Raw genomic sequence first — 14,895 nt, 5'->3', positions numbered from 1 at the left:
GGAAGCTGAGCATCTCCGCTTTGGATGGCAGAGGCACAGAGGACTGCAGACCACAGATCCTATCGTAAAAATAAGTCCAGTCAAAAATAACTGAAAAGATGTTTCTCCACTTGTTTCACCAGAGGGACTGTCAGACTTTCCCAGGGAGTAACTAAAACAGCAGCCTACACACCAAATACCATTTTCCAGACTCAGAGGTGGCCACGCCAATGTCCCTTGTCATAGTGAAAAGCTGAATATTTAGCAGCTTCACTGTGAGATTAAAGACCTGGACTTCATTCAAGGACTTACCTCCTACCTCTTCATTTTCTATGCACTTTATGAAGGGACATGAACCGCCACTGGAACTGCGCTTGAAATTCAAGTGATTCATCTCTTTCCTCTGCCTTTTGAAAGAAGGGCTTTTTAAGCACCTGCTTTAAAAATTGTGATTACCAAGCAGGGTACTTCAGCCCAGGACAAGTCGAAGGTTGAACCTACCTTTTCCAAGTGAGTTAAGCAGGTTCCTTATGAGCTGGCTTTTCAGAGACCCCCAGTCAGAGCACTGGATCCTGGGAGTCCGCAGTAGGTAGCTGGCAGGTTCTCAGTCTGAAGAACATGAGAATAAACGTATTTGCCGACACATTGATTTTCCACTAAAGTTTAAAATATTGTTATTTTCTGTTCTAAGGAGGAAGGAGCTAGAGAAATAGCCCATCCTGAATTCCTACTATATATCTTTGTGGGGAGGAGATGACTTACAAGACATTTCAGTGAAATGGGATTCAGTCACACCTGGTGAGGGTCTTGCACGCAGGCTTTCACTCAAATTTCCAGCACTTAATGTCTCTCTTTCTCTAAAACAGAGTTAGCCACAAGTTTGTCTACCAGGACGTTCTCTAATACAGCCCAGTCATCACAGGAGGAAAAGGCAATTCATCTTCATTCTGTGTAAGAGTGAAGTGTGAATTTAGCACAGATTTAAAATGCTTGCTTCCTGAAGTCCATCACTCATCCACCACTGTATAGGCAGAGAGCAAGAATGTCCCCTCCTTGTTATAGCCACGGCACTTTCTGTCCTCTGGGCAAAACTTTCAGGAAAGAGCTACTCTTAGTATCAGTGACATATCTCTATGCTGAGGTCAATATTGGCACTGCCAGTAATTATGCTGCTATGGATTTAAAACAAACTTAAAGAGTATTTCCTGCTACCTTTTGAAAGAAATAGTATCCTGGACAGATTCCCCTGACTTTAAAAAGCACAAGCAACCTGTGAAGTAGAAATAATAGTAAGTTCTATATAAGGCTATCCCAGCACTATGAACTGCTGGGATATAGAAATTCGGGGATTTAGGTCCTGACCCAAAACCCATGCAAAGCTTTCCAGAAAGCAGTTCAGAGCAAAGCTGTGACAAACAAAAGGCATAATACAAAAATGATAGGTATTCCTAGGGTCATTTTTTCAGGGTAAGTGAAGTTGGCATGAAGTTTCTGTGCAAGATACAAAAGCCAATGAAAAAGCTAACTTATGGGCAACAGCACTTATTTCTTGCCAAAAGTAACTGTGTCCTGTTAAAAAGTGGCAAACTAGAGAGAAAAATTAATTCCATTTTCTTTGTGGATTTTTGCTTTGTTTTGTTGCGGTTAATTAGGGCATTTATGCAACAGGGCATCAAAAAAAGTTCACTTGCTACCTTTGAAAATCATGTGGAGCCAGCATATAAAGCTTGTAGTTCCAATTCTCGTCTTCCTTTAACCAAGAGTAAAACCAGCCTAATTGAAAAGAGAGGAGTGATGAATCACCACCTGGAGGTAGCTGCGCAAATGACATTCTTACCACCATACTCAAAGTAGTGGAGGGTTTCCAGCAATTTGTGTCTGAACTTAGGGTCCCTGATCCTCAGCCACCCAGAACATGGCTGGGTCACACTGCAAGGCTCCTGCAGCCTCTGCAGCCAGGCTTCCTTCCCATAAGATGTGGGGAGGTGGAAGCTGTATCCATCAAGTGAGTTCTGCTACAGAACTGGGACATAGCCAAGGCATGTACTTGGACCCAGAAACACAGAAGCACTCCTAAGCACCATATTTTTGTCATATGTTTAACATGCTGATCTACAACCAAAGCCCCCATCACTGAAAATGTAAGCCTATTTAGAGAACAGACAGTATGTTTTCCTATGAGCATTTGCAGAGAGGGAATTCTTTTAGAAATCTTGAAGTTTTTCAAATTAGGGAGCATGTTGTATTAAATGAAAGTATATTGTTACACACTGCTAAGAAAAGAATCGAGAACAAAACATGCAGCTTCGTCTGGTACTGCGGAAATCAAGTTTTCACCTATATCTGGATTATCCTGTGCTTATATGGTTCCCCATGAGTCAGAAACAGTATAGTGGATCTAGGCAAACAAGATAAGGGCAACAAGGTATGAAAACACCAGCAGAGATTAAATAGGCTAGGATCCTTGTCTGGAAAAGAGAAACGTTATAGGGGAATATAGGGAGCAGAATAATGAATGGCACAGGGAAAGTGAATGGGGACCAGTTGTTTCTCTTCTGTACAACATAAGGACTCAGGGGTGTTGAAGAAAACTTCCAAGTAGATGTTTCATAAAAGGAAAAAAAAATTTTTCCACACAGCATACCAAAATTGTGAAACTTGCTGTCACAAGATGTTGCAGATAAGTATAAAGACATTCAAGAAGTGTTTAGATAAATTCTTGTAAGAAACATTCATTGAGAGCTATCAGTCACAAAGCTGTAAATATAACCTCCTGCCCAAGAAGTCCCTAAACCATAGCTTGTTGGAAGCTGTATGGATATTTCAGAGGATTACCATGCACATGTCCCGACTTCATATAATTCCCCTAAACAGCTGCTCATTGTTATGATGGAGACCCTTCAATGTCAGTTCTCAGTGCAGCCAGTCACACGTTCTTGGGGTTTTTTAGGTGAGCTGCTCAAGAAGAAACTGTTCTAGGAATAGTGCTTAAGCACCATAAGAATTGAAATTTTACTAGGCAGTGTAACAGGTGCTAGGGGAAGTCTTTGTTCTATCACATTGATCCACTCTTTTTCAAAAGCTCGAGATGCAAAAAGCGCTTGAGGCTTTTTTCTTCTACTTCGGATTTAGACTATTGCTAGTTTGTTCACAGGTGGAGGAAATATGTGAGAAAAGCTGCAGACTGGAAAGTAGTGTAACAAATAACTGGATGACAAAGAGCAGAAGCATTAGGGAAAATGAAACTATGCATCCTCACATACATTTCATTTGTTGATGCTATTAGTGATTGTACTCTGTATTTGGAAGTAAGAACTCATACACATGTAGGCACATATGTAAGTATAGACACACACATACATACCTCAGATTCTACTGTTCTGTCCTGTATGAAGGACAAGCTGGATCCAAGGTGCACACAGCTCAGGTTGTAATACATGATAAGATTAGAAAAGGAGGGAGAGCATCTCACGTGGAGATAACCTAGCACAGAGACTTACACAGGCAGCTCCATTGCAGCCTGCATGGCCCTCCATCTCTGATGTGGGGATCCCCTTTTCCACATCCATGTTCCTGTACCTTATTCACCCACCCTACCTAACAGGAAGGGCACTGCGCATGCAAACCAACACAGCTGAAGACTGGGACAGTCCACTGCAATCCCTGAACACAGCAGTGGTCACCGTGAGCTGGTCTTCTGTGCCAGAAGCTAACCAGCAACGGAAGAAGGATTTACTGCAAGAGAGGAAGGAGAATCCCCAACAAGGCTTGGAGACAAAACAGAGTCCTTTGAGATTTCAGAGAGCAGACTGTGTGAACGAGTTGGCTGCTTTCCCACAGATGTATGAATGTTTTCTGCCCTCTTAAAGTTTGTGTGTGCAGGAAATTCCTGTGGTTTCTGCACATGTTTTGTGCAGGATTCCTGAAAAATGCAACTGAAGTCTCCAGAGAGCCATTCAGAGAAGATTTTCTAAGAGGAAAAGCCTAAGCAGTGGGAATGTGCAACCCACTCTCAAAAGGCAGTTGGACACTGGTTGCAGGGAGGTTGCAGACCTGCAGGCTGTAGAGCTTAAAGTAATTCACCCCTCCCAGCCCAGACCCAGAGGGAGCAGTACTCAGTAGTTAGAGCCCTTTGTGACAGATTTGTTCCCGTTTTGGGAAGCAGGGCTGGCCCAGGATCATAAAAAGCCTCTTTGTTCCATTCAGTTATGACTGTTTTGTGTTACAAGAGATGCTAAGGCTCTTGGAAATCTAGTATCTCCAGGTACCTTACAGTGGCCTTGGCTGGGCAAAAAGATCCAGATTTTCCTAATGCTAGTATCAGAGCATGCTGAGTATGGGATTATCCAGGCAATGCCATCATTTGCAAAAGCCAGCTGTCTACTTCAATCTACTAGAACAAGCAACATAGGAAGTACTTTGGTGTGATCTGGAGGCAGAACAACACTCCTACCATCAACCACCCTTTGCATTATTATAGACTGAATCATCCGGTCTTCTGCTTTACTAGATGAAGTTCTGGTGCAGCTAGAAATGTTGGTTGGGGTTTTTTTAATATTGTCCCTGCTCCTACTAACCTACTTAAAATGCAGGTATAATTTCACCACCCTGTTATAGACGTTGACCCCATCTGCAGCAGGAGTGAGTTCAGAATAATTTCTTAATAAAAACTTCAAAATAGTGACACACGAGTTAGAAGCAGTGAAGTGTTCAGCCAACAAAGCAGCAGTGGGTAATAGAAGTTGGTTTTGGAGCTCTGGCACAGAAATAGCATGATTTGAGCTTCTTTCCAATGACCAATACAAACCATAAACGACCAGCAGTGTAAGCAAGAGTAGTACCATTAGCTGTGGGGACATGGTGCAATGAGCCCTAGTAGCTAATTTTTTCTTGGCTGTCCTTTGACAGAAAATTTCATACTTACACAACGGTTGCTTGTCCCAATCTATCAGAATACTTAGTGTTTTCCAAGCTCTGGTAGAAGTGAAAACATGCTAAATGTCGCTCTCTTTCTGTGGCTAAGCAGAAGAAAGAAATAGATTAAAACATGTCATGACCTCAGAGACACATGTATTTTATATGCATTCTTGTAGTGTAAACAGCCTTTTTTTTGAAGGAACTATTCTAGCCTGTTGCTGAAAATATTTTCGTTTCCCCCTTAAGCTGCCTTTGCTCCCACCTGTAAAGCTTATAATGAGGATGTGATGCTGACACCTAGAGAAACATAGGTATGAATGTAAATACATTGTGGGAGTCTGTAACTCTTTCATAATGTGTTTTTTAATCAGGCATCTGTTTAAATTGAGAAGTGAAAACCTGTGATGCAATATTCCCTCTGTGAATCATCTATAAGGTTAGCGGACACGTTACAATGAATAAGCAGTAATAGTGGGTTTTCCAGCAATCCAGTTTAATAGCCTCTTCATATGTCTTTATACATCAGATAAACTTTCAACAAAAAAAAGTAATGTACAATTCAAGAAAATACCCAAAGCTATTACAGTTTTGGCTTCCTCTTTGTCGATTTACAATTATGTACAAGACTGTCTTATTTGCAATACTCCGTGAAGATTTAACGATTTATTTACAACCTCAGCTGGTGCCTGTCACTATGCAATTGAACTGTCTCCTTTTTGTTGTTTACATTCGTAGTAGCAAGAGCCCACTCTTACATGCCATTTATGGATAGGGCTCAGAGCTGAAGTGAAACAAGGCAAGATTCTCACTACTGACCACAAACACATCTCTGAAAGTCCATTTCAGATATAGCTGAAGGAAGATTCCAGCACCTAGTGCACCGATAAAATTACTATATTTACAATCAACATAATAAGGTGTCTCCACCGAGAACAACATTCCCACTCATATCAGAGGGAGATACATGTGTGAGCTAGACGCAGTATATATTTTAAGCTGCAGCAGAAAAAAGATATAAGGTGCTAAAGATGCACCCTACTTATCCTGCCAGAGACCTCCAAAGCAAATGAAGACACAAAGTATGCTATCTTTCTAAACGTGTGGAGGAGAATCTGTTACAATTCTTACACAAAAGATTAAATTAGCAGGGAAAAAAACTATAATTTTGTCATAATATGCAAACTGTTCCACAAAGTCACAGGATAACTTGAGTTGAAAGGGACCTGTGGAGGTCATTCAAAGCAGGGCCAATGTCAAAGTTAGAGTCAGCTTTCAGTTTAGAGCCAATTGGTCAGGGCTGTCCCCAGTCATGTTCTGAATATCTCCAAGGATGGAGACTGAACAACCACTGTGGTACCTGCCCCCACATTTGACCACCACCATGGTAAAATATTTTTCCTAACATCCAATCAGGACTTCCACCTTGAAGGTGTAACCTAAGGCCCATTGAATCAATCATAGTCCTTCTATACACAACAACAGTTTTAGAGCACCTCTAAACTAACTGTAACAAGGGTTATTTTTCCAGCTTTTGGAAGAAATAATTCATTCTTCCAAGCTATTTTCTGACACTTAGTCAGTAGGATACCACTGCTTGAAATATTTTCATCATTTATATCACAGTGCAACATACGTACCATCCATTGGCATCAAGAAATCAATGCCACAGTTGCACTTCCTTCATCTGTGATAAATCCAATATTTTGCACATTACACAGCTGTTGCAGAACAGCATGTTTATGAGAGCATGACTGGATGCAGATTATTCACACAAATGGCATGAGGGTTTCACCTTAGAATCCTCTCAAAAAAGACAAAAACTGTTTGTTTTAGGAGCAAAAGTCAGGAGACTCTGTCGTGTCTCTATATGTGCCTGAATTTTTGAAATCCCTGGTTTGCCATTCTCTACTACGCCTTCTGATTATTCAGTTTGTTTCTCCCAGCTTGAAAGATGCGATCTACAGTACAGCTTCCTCTAGTAAAAAAAGCTACCCCTAGCTGAAACAATTTTCTAATGTACGTATAAAGGAACCCACTCACTCAGTCCTTCCACCTCCACAAAACATATGACTCTAGAGGCCATGAACCCTTTAATTCTCTAGCCCTGGCAAATAAAGAAAACGGACAAACTAGAATCAGCTCAGTCTTCATATTCAGCCTTAAAATCCACCTACGGTACATCCTACCCCACTGCGATAAGAACACATATAGTCAGACATTAAAATCTCGTGGTAACACTGTCCTCTTATATAATATGTATTTTACGGCAGTAACAGTCATGACTGCAATTGTAGAGTGCTGATATGTGCATATATATTGGTCACAACTGCTGAGCGAGGTATGTGAACCCTGATAATTGGAGCTACTTCTCTGATTTTATGTCTTCAAAAGGAAAGAGCAAAAAACCTCTTAATTCTGGGCATTGGAGTAAGCCATGATGTATCTAGAGAGACAAAGAATATCAAGAGAAACACACACTGAGAGGCTGGTGGGCTCATTTGCATGGCAGGTCACACTTGCTGCATTTTGCAAAGAGAAAAATAAGGCTTTCCCTTTATAGTCCTTTTATAAAATCCTGTGTTCAGCAGGGTGAGATTCAAAATATTCGTTCCCCCCATAATATAGATGCACTGAGTAGCTCCTACCACCAGTGTGAGAGAGGTGTGTGGAGGGAAAGAAAGGTAAAATCATATATTAAAAAATGGTTTCTGATTGCCACAGAAATCATAACAGCTGAATGGAGAAAGATATTCCACAGGCATTTCAGCAGAATTACAAAGTGTGGCAAGATTTTACATTTCGATTCTCTTCCCTGGTTTGGCTTTGTTTTCTCAATACTTGTTTGATAACCCACAGACCATTCTCAGGCTATAGCAACAAATTATCTCTTTGAAGGTCTTCCTCATTTCCTGGCTGCGAAAGGCGTAGATCAAGGGATCAATCACCGAATTGCACATAATGAGAATGAGGTACATGTTAAAGTGAGACATAAAGCAAACACAGTAGAGGTTTTGAGGGCAGGAGATCATCAGGATGAGATGAAGGAAGAATGGAGCCCAGCAGACAATGAAGATGCCGAGAAGCATAGTCAGAGTGATGGCTCCTTTCATGCTGGTTCTTTGACGGACAGAGTTGTACCCAGGCAAAGCAGCTATTTTCTTCACGTGAGTGCGAGCCAGGAGGAACATGTGGATGTACAGTGAGACCATGAGCAACAACATGGTAAAAAACATAGTGATGAGACAAATGATCACGTAAGTCGATTCATAATAAAGAATGAAGATAATGCCACAACCTGTGCAAAACGTCCAGATGCACGCAATAATGAGCCCTGATCTTTTCACTGTCATGATGTTGTGATAACGCAGGGCATAGAAGATAGTGATATACCTGTCTACTGCTATAGCCAGCAGACTGCACATGGAAGCCACCACAGATATGCAGATCATTGAATCAAAGACATTGTCTATATGACGGACAAAGGCATCTTCCATAATTATGTGTCTATTGTTTATTAAGTATATCGTTATAGTCTCCCAGGCATTAGACACACTAACCAGCATGTCAGCCACTGCTAAACTGCAAACAAAAAAATACATGGGTGAATGCAAGTTCTTGTTCTTAACTATTGCACATATAACTAAGATATTTTCAAGGAGGCTTACAATGCCCAGAGTTAGGAACACCTCAGCCGCAATGACCACTTGCTCACATGGTGACGACTGGCTCTTGACAGTAGGCACAGTAAAGTTGCTGCCAAAGGCACTCAGGTTTAGTTCAGAAACATACAGTTGAGAGGATGTGTTCATCTCTGCAAGGAAACACGTTCTGTTCTTTCTGAGGGACTTGCCAAGGAGTGCGGTAAATGCATTTTCCAAAAGGCAAAAGACCCTGCCAAAAAAAATATAGCATGACAAGAACAGGCAGAAGTTGAGAAGATAAATATCACTTATTTCTATTTAATTCGGCTTGAATACCTGCCTCTTCCACACCGTATTCCTCTACTGATTCTAAATTAACCTCAGATTGGCTCCAAATTTTTCTACCTATCCTTACTGGGCAATTAAAACCACAGACTAATGAAGAGATTCATGTGCTCTTCATTCATAGTTTGTTTATTCTATTAGGTCCCCCAGAGTGAGCACAATGTCCTGGAAATTCTGCTGAACAACAAACAACAAACAGTTTTCAGAGTCTCAATTCTCAGAGCCCAGAAATGCAGGAGAATACAGTATTAGGTTCAGCAGAACCTGCTCATTTTAATACAATATATAGAAGTTTGAATTATTGCCACAGTTAAGAATTGGACATTTTCAGTAAAAGATTTTAATGCTTTCCTGACCTTTGTACTTAAATTTGCATGAACTCTATTACAAACAGCTTAACTGTGCAATGCTAACATGCTCACTTAAGAGAACAGTATTAAACCCCTAACCAAGGCAAATCCATACATTTCAGAATAGTCTAAGGTTACAGAATCAGTATGGGTGGAATTCTGTCATAAAAATACATTTTCTATTCTAGACATTGGGTTTTTTATTCAGTGCTCTTTCAGTAATGAGAATATTGAGGCTAAGCTGTAAGCCATCAGATTCTTAATAAGGGGAACAAAGCTGATTGTCAGTGACTTGCTGCAGAAAAAATTCAGAGCTTATCAATCTAAATAATTTTCATTTTTTAAAAGTAACCTTTGTTTTTAATCAAGAATTAACTGTACCTATTTACCAGAGTTGCTTCTTCAACTGCTCTTCCTCTTCATCGCCTGCTACCTTTCCTCCAGAGAACAGAAGTTTCAGCCCCCCTCCTCACCCAACATCTGGGGCTGGGGACTCCTTGGTGGGAATGGATGACAAAAATAGAGCAAAAGAAATGCGTAAATCCATAGAGTCAAGGCTGACCACGTATAAATTACTTACTGTGCAACTGCCTTTTTATAGACTCCAAGCAATAATGATTTCAGTACTCAAACTGTGGCTCCTCCTCCCCTTCTTTGCCCCTCTGAACTTCTCTTTTCACAGATGTTGTTAGCAAAGGCTTGGGTTTTTACCACCATCTAGTGGTCTTCTCTTGTCTTTCTAAATGAACAGTGATTCTGATCTAAAATTCATTGTGAGCTTTTTAAAATATTAAAGGGGCAAATGCACTAGGCATGCTCCTTTCCAAAAACATTTCCTTTTTGTTTTCTTTGCTGTTGCTTGTACTCACTGACAATAAGTTCATACTGCAACAGTACTCCAAAAGAGGTGAGAGCAGAAACTGAAGCTACTGTTCTAAGAATCCATCTTACATTCACAGTTATAATTTTGCAAGAATAGGAACCACACTGTTATAAAACTCAGAGAATGTACAGTCAAGCCCATCACACCACTAACAGAAGATGTAACTCAAGTAATTTGTGTGAAAAAATAGAACAAATACATGGTTGTGTTCCAGCCCCCTTGCTAGAATAGAGATTTTGATGCAGATGTGGAAGAAATATAGAACGCATCGTGCCAGGAGCCAGGACTTTCCAAGATGGATGTGACTTCCCCAGGTTTCACAGGGTCTAAGAGCTGGGAAACCGAGTGCTGAGTATTGCAATGGCTGAAGTCCCTCTGTGGGTCTAGCAGTCAGTCAGTCTGTGCTCATCCTAGGCCCTACCCAAAGGGTGGAAAAATCCGTCAGAGTCTTTTCCTTAGCAGATGGGCTCTGCTTCTGTGTGCAGACTGAGGAATGCAAAACAAACACCTTCCTGACACTACCAAATACACTTTGTGTTATCCACTAATCAGCCAGTCAAAAACCATGCAGGATTTGAAGTTACCGTGAGACAAAAAAGTCTCTACTTCTCCAAATCACCACTTCTCCACAAATTAAGGAGTTGGGGGGTTTTTTGCAGTATATAACAGATTTGAACACTTATTTTTAGCCTATAGCATTTTTCTTAAAGAATCGCCACCAACAAACGCAAACTTTATTGCTGTATGCATTGCCTTTTTTGTGTTTTCTGTGTTCAGATAGAGTTACTGCTAGCTTCACTCCAGGGATGCTTGAAGACACTTAGTCCCTGTGCCAAAGGAGACAGTGAAAAGCATTTTTATTCATTTGAGTAAAATGGCTCCTGTAACATTACACAGTTATAGTCTGCAGACGAACTTTGCATGCCCCTTTTCCCCACGACGGGCAAGAGAATTTAGATTATCACACAACAGAGGCAGCAAACTATGCTCGAGTGAAGCTGTTAGATCTGAGCAGATAACGCCAGCTAGTGAACAGCAATACTCCCTGTCATATCTAACCCACCTGTGTGACACATCTGAGCTCCTAGATCTTTGCTAAACCCAAAACAAAAAAATAGAGGATGCCCATCTGCAGTTCGCTTTCTGTTCTTTAATCTACTGCAAGTTATAGTTCTCCTACATACCTCTAGTACCTTTGTAGTTACCTCTTTAGGTAACTTTTCTTAGTTATCTTTGGTTATTTTTTGAAGAGTTTCTGATTTTCCCACTGTAGACCCTGGAAACCATATACCTAAAAGTAAAATTTTACTTTTTTCACTGTTCCTGTATCTACCAAGAACTGTGCAGTCGCTGTGCTCTTTCCACTTCCAAGTATTTCTCTTCCAGTATCCCATTTTTTTGTCTGTTATACTCTGTCTTTAAATTCTGACGGTCTTCCCATTTACATATTCCTCTGTATGTTCAGTTTAATAGAGTTCTTTGCAGCCCAGCTTACCTGCCTTTGCAAAAGTTCCCACTGTACCTGGTAGGACTCAGTAGCCCAACTGATTACAAGAGATAAACCACACATCAGACTGGATGGTTCAGCTGTCATTCTTTAGAGCAACACCTGGTCTCTCACGTATAAATTATGAATCAGCCTTTGCATTCTTCTTCCACATGGCAGGTGTAAACCCTGGTACAAGTGTCTATGCTAGACAAAGAAACTCCCTTATTTACAAACCTTGCAGAAAACCTTACCTGCCTGGAAACTGGGGTAGTGATACAGATGTAGTTTGTTTATGTTAGAGGATGAAATTAAAAAAACCCTTTTTTTTTTCAGAAAAGAGAGAGTTTTATCGTTATATTGCTGCAGCAAGCAACTGTAAGCATTGCAGTGAGAGAAGCCAGTAGCTGAAGGGCACCCAGGTGAGTTATAAGCATTGTAAGTAAAGAGGCATAGGAGCAGATCTTTGGATTCTCTCAGGAAGAACCCAAGAGTGGCTTCACCTCCCACCTGGAGGACTCTTGACTGAATAGACTGGTCCTTCAGATGTTCATGATCTTGGCGTTCAGCTCCCTTGCTTGTTCAGTTAAATAAATTCTCTGCCTCCACAGACAGGGTGGCGCTTGGTGTTTTCCAGGGCCACAAGAATCACGTCTGGATTGCTGGTGTGAGTGAACAGTACCATGCATCACAAAGCTGGTGTTGGTATTTAGCTATTGGGCTATGCCGACATAGCACAGGACCTGACTCCTTGCGTGCACACAGAGCCGGCACCCTGAGGAACACAGTGAAGCCTCTGTGCTGTCCTCAAACCAGAGTTTTCTTTGCACAAATGGAAAGAGGAAGGGAGGTTGGACTGGGGGCTTGGGATGTGGGTGCAAAAGTCTCCCTGCAGCCTAGAAACAAGCACACCTGGGTCATACACCAAGGACCCTGGGTCTGGAGCCCTTGGGAGTGCTCCTGAGGTCCATGGTCATCCCAAAAGGCATAATAAAATGTATCTTCAGGAAAAGGTGTTTTGTTCTGTACTTCATGTAACATCTTACCTGGCATAAGAAAAATGCTAGCTGCTTAAAGTCCCTATTTCACTGCACTCACCAAGAGTTTGCTTGGGGTTCCAGGCAAAAATATCAAAAGTGCCCCAGAAGGACATCAGTGAATATAATAAAGAAGTAAAACACAATGCCAACAAAGAGACATCAGGGTCTGTTCAGGTCCCACGCCATTTCTTTCCATTGTGAAGCCATGAGAGAGATCAGAAAGCTGCTCCTGCCACATATCTGCCTCACAGGCTTCATCAACAGCCAGAGCAGGAGCCGTGACAGCATCACTGACAGAAACACCCAGCCCCTGCCTGCCAGCAGCACCACCACCAACCACACCAAAGCTCTCCTTGGCCCAGCACGTCCATTGGGACAGGAGAGGCCATGAGTACCCTGACCCATGGGCCAAGTTACACCATGTCAAAACCAGCAGGGAATTGCATGCCGACTTCATGACAACAAGATACTGATTTTATCAATGAATGTATGAATGAGGCCAACAGTACAACATGCCTCTGAAGAAGTTCCTGTAAGAAAAGCTTCTTACACTCAGCTGTGTGCTGGTATTAATCCATGTGAATCGTAACAGGTTCAGAGCAGAGGTTTACTGAAGTTAACACATAGACCTATACAACTTGTCTAGTGCTCATACATCAAAGCAACTTAATTCCAGTGTTCTTCTGTAGCTATTTTTATCAGCTCAACAAAAATAGATTTGTCCTTCACAATGTAGCTTTGGATTGGTGCTCTTGGCCTATTTCAAAATGTCTCTTCTGTCTATCCCTTGCCTATGCTGTCAATAACATAGTATTTCAGAACCCCGGGGTATCCTCTCAGACTGCATTCTGCTCTAAGAGATAACCCATGGATCCAGGGCAAAAGTGAAGACCGTGGCCTTCTCTGCATTTGGAAATATGTAACAAATGTTCTCTAACTTCTCACACTGAGAAAACCATTTCTCTTGACCTCTGCTACCCTGAGTAGCTTTGGCTGAGCCCCATCAAGATCCCCTCTGTCACCTCCTCAGCATTACCATCCAGTTAGCCTTTAATAAAGACAATTAATCCAGACCGAAAATAAAAAGCATCAGTCCTTCCTGTCTTTAAATAAAAGAGCTGGATGAAGTGGTGACAGTTCAGCCCCCTCCTCTGTACAAGGGACAGCTGAAATTCTAAAAGTTAGGTATTTGAGGTAAGCAGTGGTATAGTGAATACATTCTTTTACATTATGGCCCTAATCTTCAAAACAACACTTGAATGCTTTTTTTCAGGAAGAATCACAGAAAAGCAAGACTGAAAAAAAGACATCAAAATACCACGTAAACAGTGCCCTGTCAGAGGGTGGGATCAGCCATACTTAGTATGACTGCGCTAGCACTTCTAACCATCACCTCTTTCACCTGAGTCCTTCAAAACAGTTTGAGAGAATCTCTGGCCACTCTCAGCTAATACCTATCAGTGGTGCTTCTCGCATCAGAGTAGAAAGCCATGAAACATGCAATACAGTATAAAAGGCATTTTAGAAAGGCATATCCTAATAACCTAAACCGGACAATGTCATAACTAGCCCCCTAAACCATAAAAGGGTAATAAGGGGCTTAGTATCCATCATTTTTTAATGCGCCTTCTAATGGGAGCCAATTCCAGTAATGAATCATCCCCTAACATATTGTTAGAGCACGAGTCAGCAGTACAGACCTGGTGAATCACACAGAAGTGCCAGCTACACACTCAAAAAAACACAGATGACCAGTGAAAGACTGTAGAAACTTTCCGGCAGACAGGAGGGGTAATTCAGTAATGGACAAACAGACTGGGAATTAAAAAACAAAACCAAAACACTTCACAGGTTCTTACTGGATACTACTTTCTACAACAGAAAGGAAAGTATTTCTTGCTAGACCACAGAGAAGTTTTAATATGTCTTTATCCATTCGTATCATGATCTAAAATAAGTGATTAAAAATGCTACTTTAATTGCATATTCATGTCTCATTTCTGCAACCTTATCCTCCAGTATGGCAAAGGCAAATATTAAGAGCACATTGTTAATTTGCTTCATAAAATGCTTGTGCTTGAGAATATTTTTTTATATATATAAAATGCTCCTAACTTGTTGTGTAGTTCACCTTCTCAGTGGGACTTTGATGTTTGAACATTTTAACTTTTTTAGAGTGACCACAGGCAATTCAGTGAGTGCTGACATACAACCCCTAGTCTCCACATTCAGAATTCCCCGTTTTTCCAGCAGT

The 14,895-nt window shown here is 41.2% G+C and overlaps 1 protein-coding gene and 1 long non-coding RNA gene across 3 annotated transcripts; both read right to left on the bottom strand.

Moving 5' to 3' along the window:
- Positions 1–845: 845 nt before the first annotated feature.
- Positions 846–4,984, bottom strand: LOC142360783 (uncharacterized). The gene is made up of 3 exons (XR_012763354.1): positions 4,904–4,984; positions 1,674–1,752; positions 846–926 (listed from the first exon to the last, which is right to left on the bottom strand). It is a non-coding gene; the product is annotated as an uncharacterized LOC142360783 (long non-coding RNA).
- Positions 4,985–5,368: 384 nt separating this feature from the next.
- MC5R (melanocortin 5 receptor) lies at positions 5,369–9,863 on the bottom strand. 2 transcript variants are annotated; one of them, XM_009938936.2, is made up of 2 exons: positions 9,614–9,863; positions 5,369–8,787 (listed from the first exon to the last, which is right to left on the bottom strand). In XM_009938936.2, exon 2 carries the CDS (start codon positions 8,703–8,705, stop codon positions 7,728–7,730), a length of 978 nt encoding a protein of 325 aa, XP_009937238.1. In that variant the 5' UTR covers positions 8,706–8,787; positions 9,614–9,863; the 3' UTR covers positions 5,369–7,727. The 2 variants fall into 2 exon arrangements, with proteins under 2 accessions (XP_009937238.1, XP_075272641.1); XM_075416526.1 differs by having other exon boundaries at positions 9,622–9,863.
- Positions 9,864–14,895: the final 5,032 nt, after the last annotated feature.

Source organism: Opisthocomus hoazin, chromosome 3 (assembly GCF_030867145.1).
Source record: "Opisthocomus hoazin isolate bOpiHoa1 chromosome 3, bOpiHoa1.hap1, whole genome shotgun sequence".
Classification (NCBI taxonomy): Eukaryota; Metazoa; Chordata; class Aves; order Opisthocomiformes; family Opisthocomidae; genus Opisthocomus; species Opisthocomus hoazin.
The sequence above is the reverse complement of the archived record's forward strand: the minus strand, read 5'-3'. Positions and strand labels throughout refer to the sequence as shown.